The 13,143-nt window shown below is 45.7% G+C and overlaps 1 protein-coding gene across 2 annotated transcripts in view; it reads left to right on the top strand.

Moving 5' to 3' along the window:
- TRANK1 (tetratricopeptide repeat and ankyrin repeat containing 1) overlaps positions 1–13,143 on the top strand; it is a 75,470-nt gene that overhangs the window by 50,536 nt on the left and 11,791 nt on the right. For both annotated transcript variants that reach the window (XM_084902235.1, XM_084902236.1), the window contains 5 exons: positions 3,016–3,162; positions 4,777–4,933; positions 7,782–7,870; positions 11,519–11,622; positions 11,727–11,859. In XM_084902235.1, coding sequence (XP_084758361.1) covers positions 3,016–3,162; positions 4,777–4,933; positions 7,782–7,870; positions 11,519–11,622; positions 11,727–11,859 — 630 coding nt within the window. The remainder of the gene's footprint in view (positions 1–3,015; positions 3,163–4,776; positions 4,934–7,781; positions 7,871–11,518; positions 11,623–11,726; positions 11,860–13,143) is intronic.

Genomic DNA, 13,143 nt, shown 5'->3' with positions numbered 1-13,143 from the left:
TTTGCCATACCTTAAGTGCATTCCTTTTCTGTTGACTTTTGCTAATGAAATCAGATGCACTCGCGTTAACTCTGGAACCATTTTTAATCTCTGAGGACTAACTTTTTTTTCTCATAATACATTCATTGGTCATGGTTGGACCGAGGCTCTCCTAAAGAGGAAGGGGTAAGAGTTTGTTGTTCCTGTCCTTTATTAAGTGCCAGTTGTGTGCTTGTGCCAGTAAGAAACTCAAGGAGCTCTGGACTTACAGATCTGTAGCCTGTTTGTGAAAGAAAAACCCAGCGATTGTCTCACTTTGATCCTGGAAATGACAAAGGCCTAACGATACCTTGACCCTATGCTCCCACCAGTGGCTCAGTGAGTTGCACGAAATTAAAACAATCACAAGTAGAATCTTTTGGTAACATCCACTTCCTCCTCTGTGCACAGCAAGACTTCTAGAAAGACCTGTGATGTGTTTCCCAAGGTAGCAGGCGATGTAATTCTGCATTCCCAGTATAGAGCACACCCTTTGTCACTGACAACCTCAAGACCCCAAAATGCATCGGCACATGAGAGGAAATGCTTTAATCAAAGCAGAGGAAAGACAGGGATCACATAAATCCCCAGTCACCTGCTCAATTGGGGTTTCTTTCGGGGTGACTGGCAGAAGGCTGTTGAATACTAATTTCTCTTTGAGATGGGGGACTGTGGAGGATTCCTCTCCATCCCTGGCCTCTTCTTCCACCCATCCTGGCTTATGTTTCTGGCAAGCACTCCCTTTGCAGAATCTGCCACTTGGGTGAGCATGCATGTGCGCACATGTGTGCGTGTGTGTGCGTGCATGTATGAGGGGGTTCTTACTGCCCTGGTTTGTGAGTCTTCTCTCTAGAGGATTTACTGTTGCCTGTTCAATCACAGGTCATCAGGGCCATCTCCAGAGACGGGGAAGGAACCAGGGAATGTTATACCAAGTCCTTCTTCTGTAGGATTTTGCCTCAGTTTGAGGAGGAGCAGTCATTCTCCCAGTCACCCTGAAATTCTCCTCCTGTGGGGACTTAAAAGGATGCCTGCCATTTATATTCTGCCCCAGTGCGGAGTCCTTTCCTTCCCACTCATGTGCAAATAGGACAGGAAGACTTTAATAACCACAAGCTTTGTGGGTTGCAGATCCCACAATGGAATGGTAGGCTTGCAGTAGAAAGAGCACAGTTCCTTCGCAATGATGAATCCTAGTAGAAGCTGGGAAATTTAAAGGCTTCTTGCTTTATTGCCAGAAGTGCTGCAGGCCTGTGGTCCTGTGTCTTTGTGCACAAATGCATAGACTCACTCCTAAAAGGCTTTATCTTGAAAGTCGGATGTGTTTTATTCATGGAAACAGTTGTCAGGTGCAATGTGAGCGGATTTTCTTCCCATTCAGCGGTTCTAAAATACACTGAGCTTCACCAGCCCTCCCAAGGCCAGCCAGTCTTCACCTCATGCTGTCTGCTGGGAGGGCCTCCCAAATGTCAATCATATACTATGTCTTTTGCCTGATTTCCTTGGCAGACAATTCGGTTGTGTAAACAGCTTTACAGAGAGGACAGTCATAATATGCCCCGAGATGTTTTTGTAACTTCCAGCTACTTAAATGATTACATGACTCAGATCTTTTTTCAGAACATGGTGATTAATTCCATAATTGGTTACTAGCATAACCATTCTTATTTAAGAGACAGTGTTTAAAGCACTTAACCTGAAGTTTGTATAGTTTAAGTCATGAAGTAACTGACAAGAGGCAATGAGCGGCATCCACTCCATTTTACCTTGAAGAGATATGCAGGTGGCAAGAAGCACCACTTTAGGAATAGAAAAGCAAAGTCTAGGAGAGTACACAAGCTACTCTCACAAGTCACAGTATGAAATATGAAATTCTATAGGAATTCTGGCATCTAAATACTGCATGTGCTGTGTTCTTTAGCCACACAGTGTCTGCAAACCATGACCCTAGGGCCCAAATACAGCCCACTGACATTTTCGAATGGCCTATGGGCTAGAATGGTTTACAAATTTAAAATGGTAAGAAAAACAAAGAAAAGTAACATTATGTGGCACATGAAAATTATATTAAATTCAATTTTAGTTTAAAAAATATATTTTATTGGAAAACACCATGCCCATTAATTTACATATTGACCGTGGCTGCTTTGGTACTGTAGTAGCAGAGTTGAATAGTAGCAAGAGAGACCATAGGGCTCAGAAAGCTAAAAATATTTATTATCTGACCTTTTAGAGAGAAAAAAATTGCCCACTAATAGTCTACACAGAGTCAGAAAGGTTTGAGTTTACATAATGGGGAAAACTGGCTAAAATATTGAACTCTTTATCAGCCATATATTAGATACTCAACATTAATGATCTGTTCTCCCCCACCTCCCCAACAAACTTAGGTAGTTCTAGCATTCTCATTTTATAGAGCAGGAGAATGAGATCCAGAAGAGACAAACAGTTTGTCCAAGATCATGTAGCTAGTAAGTGAAAGGACTGAGATATGAATTTGTTCTGTCTGAGCTCAGAGTTTACCTTGAACCATGTACCCCACAGCTCTGGAATATTCTTCCATCTTCAGTGATTAACTTAGAAAATGCTGCCTCGTGTATTTTAGCAGTTGACCTAAGTAGCATCTTTTAAACATGTAGTGAAAAGAGGCGAGGTCACTGGGCTCCTTTCTCCATGCTGCCTGTCGAAATTCTTCCAGCAAGAACTTCTTGGGCCCTTGGCATTTCTCTGGAAGTGGGCACAAGTGCCTGGCTTCCCAGCTGTCCTGTCCACATCTCGGGGAGATTTCCTGGAAGCTTCCCTGCCCCCCGCCTGCTCAACCTGAAACCCATCCCATCATTTGGAGGCCATAGGATGGCCCCCTCCTCCCAGCTGGGGCCGATGGTCTGGCCTCCAGGCCAGGAAAAGGGGCGCTCAATTCTCCAGGAGGCTCGGGGAGGCTGTGTGTAGAGTTGGAAAGCATATTCCATTGGTCTTTAATCTGTCCTTGTTGTTCAGGCCTACAGGGAATGGAAGATCATTTCCTCGTTTACACCTTCGTCACCTGACTCCAGGGAGGCAAGTGGGCCGCTGATTGACGTGCCCCTGGACAAACCCAGCTCCTCTCAGGGTCGCTCTCTCATGGTGAATCCAGAGATGTACAAGGTGATTTTCTGCCATTTGTCCACATGGGTATTTGACAGGGAGCCAGAGACCAAGGCTGGGACAAGAAGATGAGATTGAAGATGGACGCTTGCTTTTGGCTCTTCCCGGATATCAGTCCCGGGGAGTGGAGGCAGGCGAGAGAGTTGCAGGGATACCGTGTCCGAAAACTTGCTGGTCCCAGCAGATCTGGGCCTGATGGGCACTGTGAAAAGGTGGAGGGGTGGTTGTACCTTCTTTTTTTTTTTTTAATATATTTTATTGATTTTGTATAGAGAGGAAGGGAGAGAGAGAGAGCCAGAAACATCGATGAGAGTCATCGAACAGCCGCCTCTTGCACACCCCCCACTGGGGATGCGCCTGCAACCAAGGCACATGCCCTTGACCGGAATCGAACCCGGGTCCCTTCAGTCCCCAAGCCGACGCTCTGTCCATTGAGCCAAACCGGTCTCGGCTGGTTGTACCTTCTGTTCTCGACAGGAACTGGTCAGAAATTTTGATGTTGCTGATGGGAACTCAGAAGTGAATTCCAGAATCCTAGTTAGTGGAGGCTGTTGTTCAGCAGCCTTGACTGTTAAGGGGCCCGGCTTTCCTTGCCCTTCACATCTCAGCTACATCATTGAGGCAAAGCCGAAAAGTCCCATGGAATTCTCCACTGAGGGGTAATGGGGAACTTAACAAAGTGAGGGCGACAACACTGAAAATTGAACCAGCAAAACCAAATACTACTTTCTCCTAAAGTACAATCTTAGTTTTATGTCTCTAAGTATAAAGCAAACAAAACAGCAGTTATCAGGTTATTTCTGTAAATGCCTTGAAGACTCTGTAGAAATAGAAGTTAAATCCCCTAAGCTTTGCAAACTTCTAGGTAGCCAATAATCTGTTGTTGTCTTGAAAGATGCACTATTTAATCAAGTAGGCCATTCCTGGTCCAAGTCATAATCGCCTTACAGTTACAGTGCTTAGTCACGGGGTTGGTCATGGGTAATTGAGTACTTGCGATGGTTATAATAGAAGTGTAGGACTGGTTTAATTTAAAAAAATAAGTTACAGTCATTGTGTAAGATATAACCATTGGGGTAAACAGAATGGGAGGTACTGGTATATGGGACCTCTCTGTACTATCTTTTTCTTAAGACAATTTTACTGATTTCAGAGAGGAAGGAAGAGGGAGTGAGAGAGAGAGAGAGAGAGAGAAACATCAATGATGAGAATCATTGATGGGCTGCCTCTTGCATGCCCCCTACCGAGGATTGAGCCTGCAATCTGGGCATGTGCCCTGGCTGGGAAGTGAAGCATGACCTCCTGGTTCATAGGTTGACGCTCAACCACTGAACCACACCGGTAGGGCTCTCTGTACTATCTTTGTAACTTCCTATGAATCTATAATTTATTTTGAGAGATGAAACTACTGCATATTCAAGGGAGGTGCTGAACTCATGGAGCAGTGCTGATCAGTGCTGAGGCCACAGTGAGCTCCTCATTCTTCATGGCCTTGCTGGACTTCTCTATAATTTACTTCCTGTATTTCTCTAGAATCAGAGTAAGCCAACTGAAGTGTGTCACCTTGTAGCTCTAGACACAAGGTCATGGTCTCTGTCCTCATCCCACCTTTAGCTCCTCAATGGAGAGCTGAAGCAGCTGTACACAGCCATCACCCGGGCTCGCGCCAACCTCTGGATCTTCGATGAAAACCCGGAGAAGCGGGCTCCTGCTTTCAAATATTTCATTCGAAGAAATTTTGTCCAAGTGGTGAAGACAGATGAAAATAAAGGTAAGATCTCATTAACATATTCTGTCTGTGGGATAGGAAGTGTTTTACTCCCACTTATTCTTACCGTCAGGTGTAAAGGGCATAGATTTTGAGATTTCTCTATTCATTTACTGGTAAGGTGTGCTGGACAGTGTGTTGTAATGGGATTGGGAGGGTTAACTCTTTTAGGGAAGATATTTTATTTGTCCTTCATTAGTGAGGACCATGGTTAAGGGTTAGAGGAGATAGGCTCTGTTGGGAGAATACAAATTGCTATGGGCTTTTGGATAGCTGATTGGCAATATCTATAAAAATAAAGATTAGCATAGCTTCTGACCCAGTAATCCCACTCTAGGAATCTATCCTATAATATTCTTGTATAAAATGTCCAAGATACATGAACAAGAGTGCTCATCATAGCCATGTTTGTAATCAGAAGCTAAAAACGACCGATGTATCCTCCAGTGTGAAACCATTCACAGTGGCTCCTATGGTTCCATGAGGACTGGTGGGTATGGGGATGTGGGCACCTCTTCTCAACTTTATGTCCTTCCACGCTGCTTGCAGTGGTGGTGTGTTTTTTTTATTTTATTATTTTTTTAATTTTTATTTTTTAACATTTTCATAACCTACAAAGACTAGTTAATTAAAAAATGGATTGAAGGTCTCCTAATAGGGTAACTCGGGGGAAATAATCAGCCCTGCATAAAGGAGAAAATAATGGTCTTTCTTGTGGGTTAGCGGTTGAGTTGGCTCGTCCAGGTCTTAGTTAATTTCTCCAAGGACAGGGCCAAGTGCTGGACAGAGGTGTTCGCTGGCTTCCTGAGCATGTTTCAACCAGTTGTATGGAGGCTATTTCTGGTTACAGCCAATGGCTCAGCTGGGAACCAGGATTAGACGTTCTATTCGTGGGCCCTGACTGTTGGGGTGTAGTGGGAAGAGTCAAAGGCTTGGGTTAACCTAGCATCTCATTAGTGTTCTCCACCTGTGTAGCCCCATGACAACTTTTTCTCCCTCAACTGATAGGAAAATGAATGGGTTGGCCAACTGTGGGTGTCCTTAATCTTTTTCTTTTTTTTTTTTTTTTTAATATATTTTAATTGATTTTTTTACAGAGAGGAAGGGAGAGAGAGAGAGAGCTAGAAACGTCGATGAGAGAGAAACACCGACCAGCTGCCTCCTGCACACCCCCCACCGGGGATGTGCCCGCAACCAACGTACATGCCCCTGACCGGAATCGAACCCGGGACCCTTCAGTTCGCAGACCGATGCTCTACCACTGAGCCAAACCAGTTTCAGCAGGTGTCCTTAATCTTTCCTGCACGCTGTTTATTGTCAAAATCTGTTCAGGCATCCCATTATAAGAGATCATCAAGATAGGCATTTTACAAATTTAAAAATTCAAAATGAAAAAGGATTACAATTTATTATATCTTGGTAGCATTAAGAATAATGAAAAACAGAAAGAATCAATGGAAAAAAAATCAATGGAAATAAAGGATTAATCAAAAGAAAGAAAGAAAGAAAAAAAGAAAGAAAGAATACAAGAAAAGTACAGTCCTAAATTATGTTATAAATAGCACATGGTCAAGTCTTCAATAACATCTGTTCCCACTGTGCCAGGGAGCTGAGGATGAGTGTAGTGGCTGTGATTTGGGTTTCTTCTACATGGTGCAGAGGCGATAACTGGCCTTCTGCAGAGAAATTGCAGCGCTTGGCTGTGAGGTTAAATGTCACCAGGGCTGGTGGTGCACACTGAGTCAGAACAAGATGCTGCGAAGCCATCTTTGCACACAGTGCTGTAGGGACAGCAGAAAACCTGCAGGGAAGGGGTCAGGCTGCAAGGCTTACAGCATGGTTTTGCAACTTCTAAACAAAGCTGGCATGACTGCCTGCGTCCCCAGTTGACATCCGTTGCCCTGGGTGTCTCTGACCCCTTCAGCTCAGATTCGGCTGTCTGTGTTGTCCTGGTAGTCACTGTCATCATGTGCTTGATGAAGCTGTGGCTCAGACCTGCAGAAGGCTGCCCACAACTAGTGTCGCTCAGGGGGTGGAGGGTGAGGGTGCGATACTGTCACCAGCAGGCTAGTGAGGCTAACAGGTGGGTCTGACAGCGGGTGGTTGTAACAGTCTATGCTCACCAAGGGAGTGTCATATTGCTCACTACGAGTGCGAAGTCTGCACATTTGGAAACACTGAAATCCCATCACCTTGTTCCTTGCTAAAGTCTCAATATGTGAATTTGCTAAGAGGTACATGGCTTTAGATTTTCAAGGAGAAATTAGAATTGCTACCTGTCTTCTAATCCATAGTCATAGAAAAGGAAGGTAGAGCCAACCAAGTTCAAAAACCAAAAAATACCTTTTCTCACCACCATACCCTCCTTAAGAAACCCATAACAACTTGGCCTGGTAAGCTATGATATATCTTTAAATGAATGCTAGAAAGACACACAGATGTATTCTTTTACTAGCGATGCCATAATAAAATATCACAGACTAGGTGGTTTATACAACAGAAACTCATTTTCTCACAGTTCCCGAGGGTAGAAGTCCCAATTCAAGCTTTCAGCAGATTTGGCTTCTCCTGAGGCCTCTTTCTGGCTTCAAGTGGCCTTTCCTCTGTGCGAGCCCCTAGCGTCCGTCTCCTTTTCTTACAAAGACACCAGTCGGATTGGTTCCAGGCCCACCAGAACAGCCTCATGGAGGCCCAATTTCCAGATATAGTCACATTCTGAAGTACTAGGTTAGGACTTCAACATTTAAATTTTCAGGGGTCTGTAACGGGGAGGACAAAATCCATCCCCTAAAAACAGGTTTAAGTGAACAAATGCCCGAAGAAGCAAATTTACTTTTCTTTTTCATTTTAGACTTTGATGATAGCATGTTTGTGAAGACCTCAACCGCTAAAGAGTGGATCGCACAAGGGGATTACTATGCCAAACACCAGTGCTGGAAGGTAAGGGGCTGGGCCAGGAGGCTGGGGAAGTCTTGGTGACTGGTGGCCTCATCTAGCCTCACTGGAAGGTCTCTCACCGTCATGTTTCCCACCAGGACGGGGTGAGGGCAATGGTGCTTGTGCCACTTCCTGCGACATCAAGTCACCCCTGGATGAGGGAAGTTCCCTGTCATGGTCCTTCCCTAGTGGATCTGTGACAGTCCTTCATTTTGGCCAAGGGCTAGCATGTGCTGATACAAAAATGGAAGGTTTTTGCACCACCAAGGAACACTGCTAGTTACTTTCTTTCTCATTTTTTTAAATTAAGTTATTATATGTGTACATACCTTACCAATCCCCACCCCCTAGTTATTTTCTTTCCCTCCTATGTTCTACACTTTAAAGCTTTCCTGCAAATATGTGACAACTTTTTATCCTCACCTGAGAAGATGTGTGTTGATTTTAGAGAAAGAAGGAAGAGAGAGCGAGCTTGAGAGAAACATTGGTGTGAGAGACAAACATTGATTGAACTGGAACCTTTTGGTGGATAGGACCAACTGAGCTCCAAACAACTCAACCACCCAGCCAGGGCAATCAAAAGACATTTTAACAGTAATGGATTAGTCCTCTTTTTTTTTTTTTTCCAAGTTGATCAGACATAGACTTTACTGCCCATTTGAGTCTGATGGGCATAGATTAAGCTTCTTCACTAGACTGAGCTGACTAATTTCTAGCCACAGGACATCTTAGTGAACCTGAGCAGTGTTCTTCCAAGAAATGTTATCACTGGCAATCCTCTCGAAATACTGAACCAGCTTAAAGAGCCCATCCTTTTTCCACAGTCATTATCCCTCCAGATCACGTGGTCTCGGGTGGGGCACCATTGAATGCGTGTTTGCTGTGATGCAGTGTCAATGACATTTTCACCTGCAGGTCACAGACACCTCAGCTCAAACAAGTTCACACGGGCCCAGTCTCATTCCATCTCCTCCTGTGTCACCTTCGGCTGGTCTGAGATGTCCCCCTCATGGTCACATGATGGCTGTGGCAGTGCCAGCCATCTCAGCAGCATCCCAAGCAGGAAGGCAGGGCAGGCACTTTTTTCTCCTGGGTCTCTTTTTTTTATCACAAAGTCCCCAGTGGACTTTTCCTTACATCTCATTGGTTACTACTCAGTCACGTGCCCATGCCTGGCTCTGTGGGAGTCTCAGGGGGCTACCCCATCTAGCCTTTCATGGGAGGCAGGTTCTGTCATCAGGCAAGAAAGGTAGGAGTGGGTGTGGATAACTGACAACAGGGTCGGCCACCACAGGCATGGTCACACGGAAAGACACATTTCCCGAAGATCTGGCTCCCGCAGGCACCTGGAGTGCCCTGTGCTTGCAGGTGCAGGCAGTGCTTCCTGAGAGAAACCTGAGCAGAGCCTGGGTCAGAGCATGACTTTTCCTTCTCACGCCTCCACGCTCACACTAGGCTTTGGTCTGGCTCCTCACACGTTCCCGGAAAAGTGCCTGCAGTTTCTCTCGCTAATCCCGAAGAAATGCTCCAAGACGGTGATTTCTCTCAAGAGCTTGTCCTGCCGCTTTAATGATCTTTCTTTTCATTGGAATTTCTTAGCATTGGACCCGAGTGGAGGTACTGGGAACTGATGAGTGCAATGAAAATACAAGTCAGAACTTACTGGGAGTCACTGTTGGAGGTGTCTTCCATCTGACATGCCTGGAGAAGGAATTCCAAGAGTTTTCTTTCCCCAAATTCTTAGGAGAATTTTGTCTCCTATGGCAGAGAAAGTGGTTTTAAGTCTACAGCAAGTAAGTCATATGTAGGATTCACCTTTTTCTGCATCACAAACACCCCAAAATTTAAGTGGCTTAAAACAAGTCACGTAGGCAGCCCCCAGCTCTGTGGGTTTGCAAAGCTGAGTCTAGCTGAGTAGTTCTGGTGTCAGCTGGGGGCCTCACGTGTCTGGACTCCGCTGCCAGGTGGCAAGCAGGTTGCTTCTGGCTCTTGGCTCGGGTGATGGGGTGATGGGTTCCTGAATCACATGCCCTTCAGCCTCCAGCAGGCCAGCCTGGACTGGTTCACGTGATGCCTGAGCAGGGTTCAAAGAAGGCAGCAGACACACTCAGTCCTCCTGAGGCCTGGCCTGGATTGCTCCAGTGTTGCTTCCCTGTGTCCTGCTGGCCAAGCAAGTCACAGCTGAGATCAGAAGGGCGGGGACGTGGGCAGCCTTTTTAATGGGAGAAGGTGCAGGGTTATTTGGTAGAAGGGCAGGGACAGATACAGGGAGGAATGAAGGACTGTGGTCACCTTTGAATCCCAAGGGGTGAGAAAACAGAATTTGCACTGTTGGGCGTATTTTCGTAAATACGTAGTCTTTAGCTGCAGAAGTCTTTTTAGGGGAGCCAGCACAGATGAAAATGTTATAAAAAGCCTTCTCCAACTTTATTTAGACTTAGAGGACTTCAGGACTCAGGTGGTTTATTGAATTTCTGGCTGCCTGTCAGTGAATGTTCCAAAACCACCCTGTATAAATGATAACTACTGCTTGAGATTCACTAAGTCAATAGATTCCTTTTAAGCTGGGGGCCAACATTGACTTTAGGTTGTGGGGATATGATGATGAGTGAGGCAGGCAAGCAGAGAGTGCATTGTCCCAGCTGTTGCAGATGTTAGAGATGAGAGACCAGCTGCCCAGAACGACCTGTCCTGGACAGGGAAAGCTGCTTCGAGTAAGGGAGTGTTGAGCTGAGACCTATGGGATGAATGAAGTTAACCAGGCAGAGAGGGGATGGAAGGACATCTCAATCAGGGGAACAGTATGTGCAAAGGCCCTGTGGTGGGAAGGGGCATGGCACAGGTCACAGGAATCAAAGAAGCCCATGGGGCTGGGGGAACTGCAGCAAATAGCTTGAGCAGAAGAGATGCCATCCTGTCCATTTTGTCAGCAAGTGCCACTTAACCCTTCCCTTGCCCACTGAGACCCAATCTCGACCTGTTTGGCAGAATGTGAACTTTCTACCCCTCTAGCGTGGGCTTGCAGACATGGCGTCAGCATTCCTGTTGGAGAACAGCAGCTTTCCGCTGGCAGGGATTGGGGTGCAGACTGACTCCTCTATGACACTTGTCTGCCCACCTTCGGTTTGGTTTACACAGATCTGCATGTCCCAAGGGTCTGGTCCGTTATCTTCTGGGATATGTTGTGTATTGGCTCTATCCCCATTACTATCCCCAGTAGGTGCACTGAGGCTATTCTGCCAACACCACCAGTTAGCTGTTTGAGTTACCAACTGGGGAGGATCTGTGTTGAGCCCAGAAAAGCCACTCTGTGCCTTTGGACCAATTACTCTGTGTCTCTTACCTGAGGTTGCTACTCTGTACAAGAGAAGGACGATTAACACAAGGTGTTATTATGGTGGCCTGTAAAAATATGCACTGTGTACCCTTTCCATGGCTGCGGGTACTTCGAGAAGGAACCTTTGAATGTGAAATTAGCCAGTAACACTATTGGACTTGATCCTTGAAGGCCGTTTTCTTTAGCTCACCGGCACCTTCCTCTCCCTCTCAGTTTGGGCTGGGTGAGACTCACGTTTTGTCAGCTCAGACACTCGGGTTCTGCTGGTCACCTCCATTCCCTTGTGGGGAATCAAAACCTCTCGCCTCTTCCAGGTTGCAGCCAAGTGTTACCAAAAAGGAGGCGCGTTTGAGAAGGAGAAACTGGCCCTGGCCCACCACACCGCCCTGAACATGAAATCCAAGAAAGTCAGCCCCAAGTAAGAGTCTCGTCCTTTCAGGCTTGCTCTGGTGAGCTCAGCGGTAAATCCATTGGTGTTAGGTCAGTGTCCCACGGAAACTCTGTTTTGTTTCTCCCTCACAGGGAAAAGCAGATGGAGTACTTGGAACTGGCTAAGACCTATTTGGAATGCAAAGAGCCAAAGCTGTCCCTTAAGTGTCTGAGCTACGCCAAGGAGTTCCAGCTCTCCGCTCTGCTGTGCGAGAAGCTGGGGAAGGTACAGTCTGGCCCACGGCTGCTCCTGGGAAAACTGGGCTCCCTGTGAGCAGATGGGAATGGAGGAAGTGTCTGCCTCTCTTGGGTCAGGAAGAGGCTCCAGTCTTCTGAAGAGGGAGAAGTTGGCCCTGTCCACTCTAGAGAAGGCTTTCTTTCTCCATTTGCACAAATGTTCAGAGGCCTTCAAGGATGCGCTCGCGCGCGCGCGCATGTGTATGTGTGTTCATGTCTGTGGGAATGTTTGAGACCTGATATTAACCACAGGGAGGCCATATGTTCAAATCAAAGAGAAGACGGGCTTTGGAATATTCCTTTTCTCTTTCTCTGTGTTCACAGTCTGGCGTCTGCCTGGGTGAATGGCTTGGCATTTGCATGGCTGTTGTTCTGTGTTCCCTGTAATTGCTCTAGATCTGCACAGACCATTCTGGCAGCCACTAGCCTCATGTGGCTATTTAATTTAAAGTTTAAGTTAATTAGAGTGTGATAAAATTAACCAATTCCTTAGCCTCACTAGCCACATTTCAAGTGCTCGCTGTTACAGAACATTTCCATTATTGCAGAGAGTTCTGCTAGGCAGACTGCTAGCCTAGGGCATGGTGACTCACAGTGGGCAGCAGGCTGCCCAAGGCCACAAACTATGGCTTTTCTGCAACAAGATTGGCACAGAAGATGAAAGTAAGCAATCAGACATTTTTTAGAGCAATTTAGCATTGCTGTGCACCCAACTGGTGATAATTTTCTTAGCAAACATTTTTTTTTATTGAGTTAGAATAGAATATGACATTGTATTAGTTTTAGGTATACAGCATAGTGATTTGATATACACTGAGTGGCCAGATTATTATCTCTGAACACATAATAATCTGGCCACTCAGTGTATATCCTATATAATAAAAGGCTAATATGCAAATTGTCCCCTCAACCAGAAGTTTGACCAGCAGGCAGGCCAGCCAACCGCCCATGTTCCATCCCCCTGAACAGGCTGGCTGGACCCCACCCATGCACGAATTCATGCACTGGGATATATATATATTTGTGGCCAGATTATTATGTGTTCAGAGATCATAATAATCTGGCCACTCAGTGTATGTGTATGTTGTGAGATAACTACCACCATAAGTTTGATATCATCACCACACAACATAATGACTTTTTTTCTTGTGATGAGAACTTTTAGGATTTACTCTCTTAGCACCTTTCAAATATGCATGACAACATTATTGACTGTAAATCACCCTGATGGAAATTATGCAATTTGTTTTAATAAATCAGCATTGGTGGATTG

This window comes from Pipistrellus hanaki (genome assembly GCF_964339955.1).
Source record: "Pipistrellus hanaki genome assembly, chromosome: 13".
Lineage (NCBI taxonomy): Eukaryota > Metazoa > Chordata > Mammalia > Chiroptera > Vespertilionidae > Pipistrellus > Pipistrellus hanaki.
Note: the sequence above shows the minus strand (reverse complement) of the source record. Positions and strands in the feature narration are given on the sequence as shown.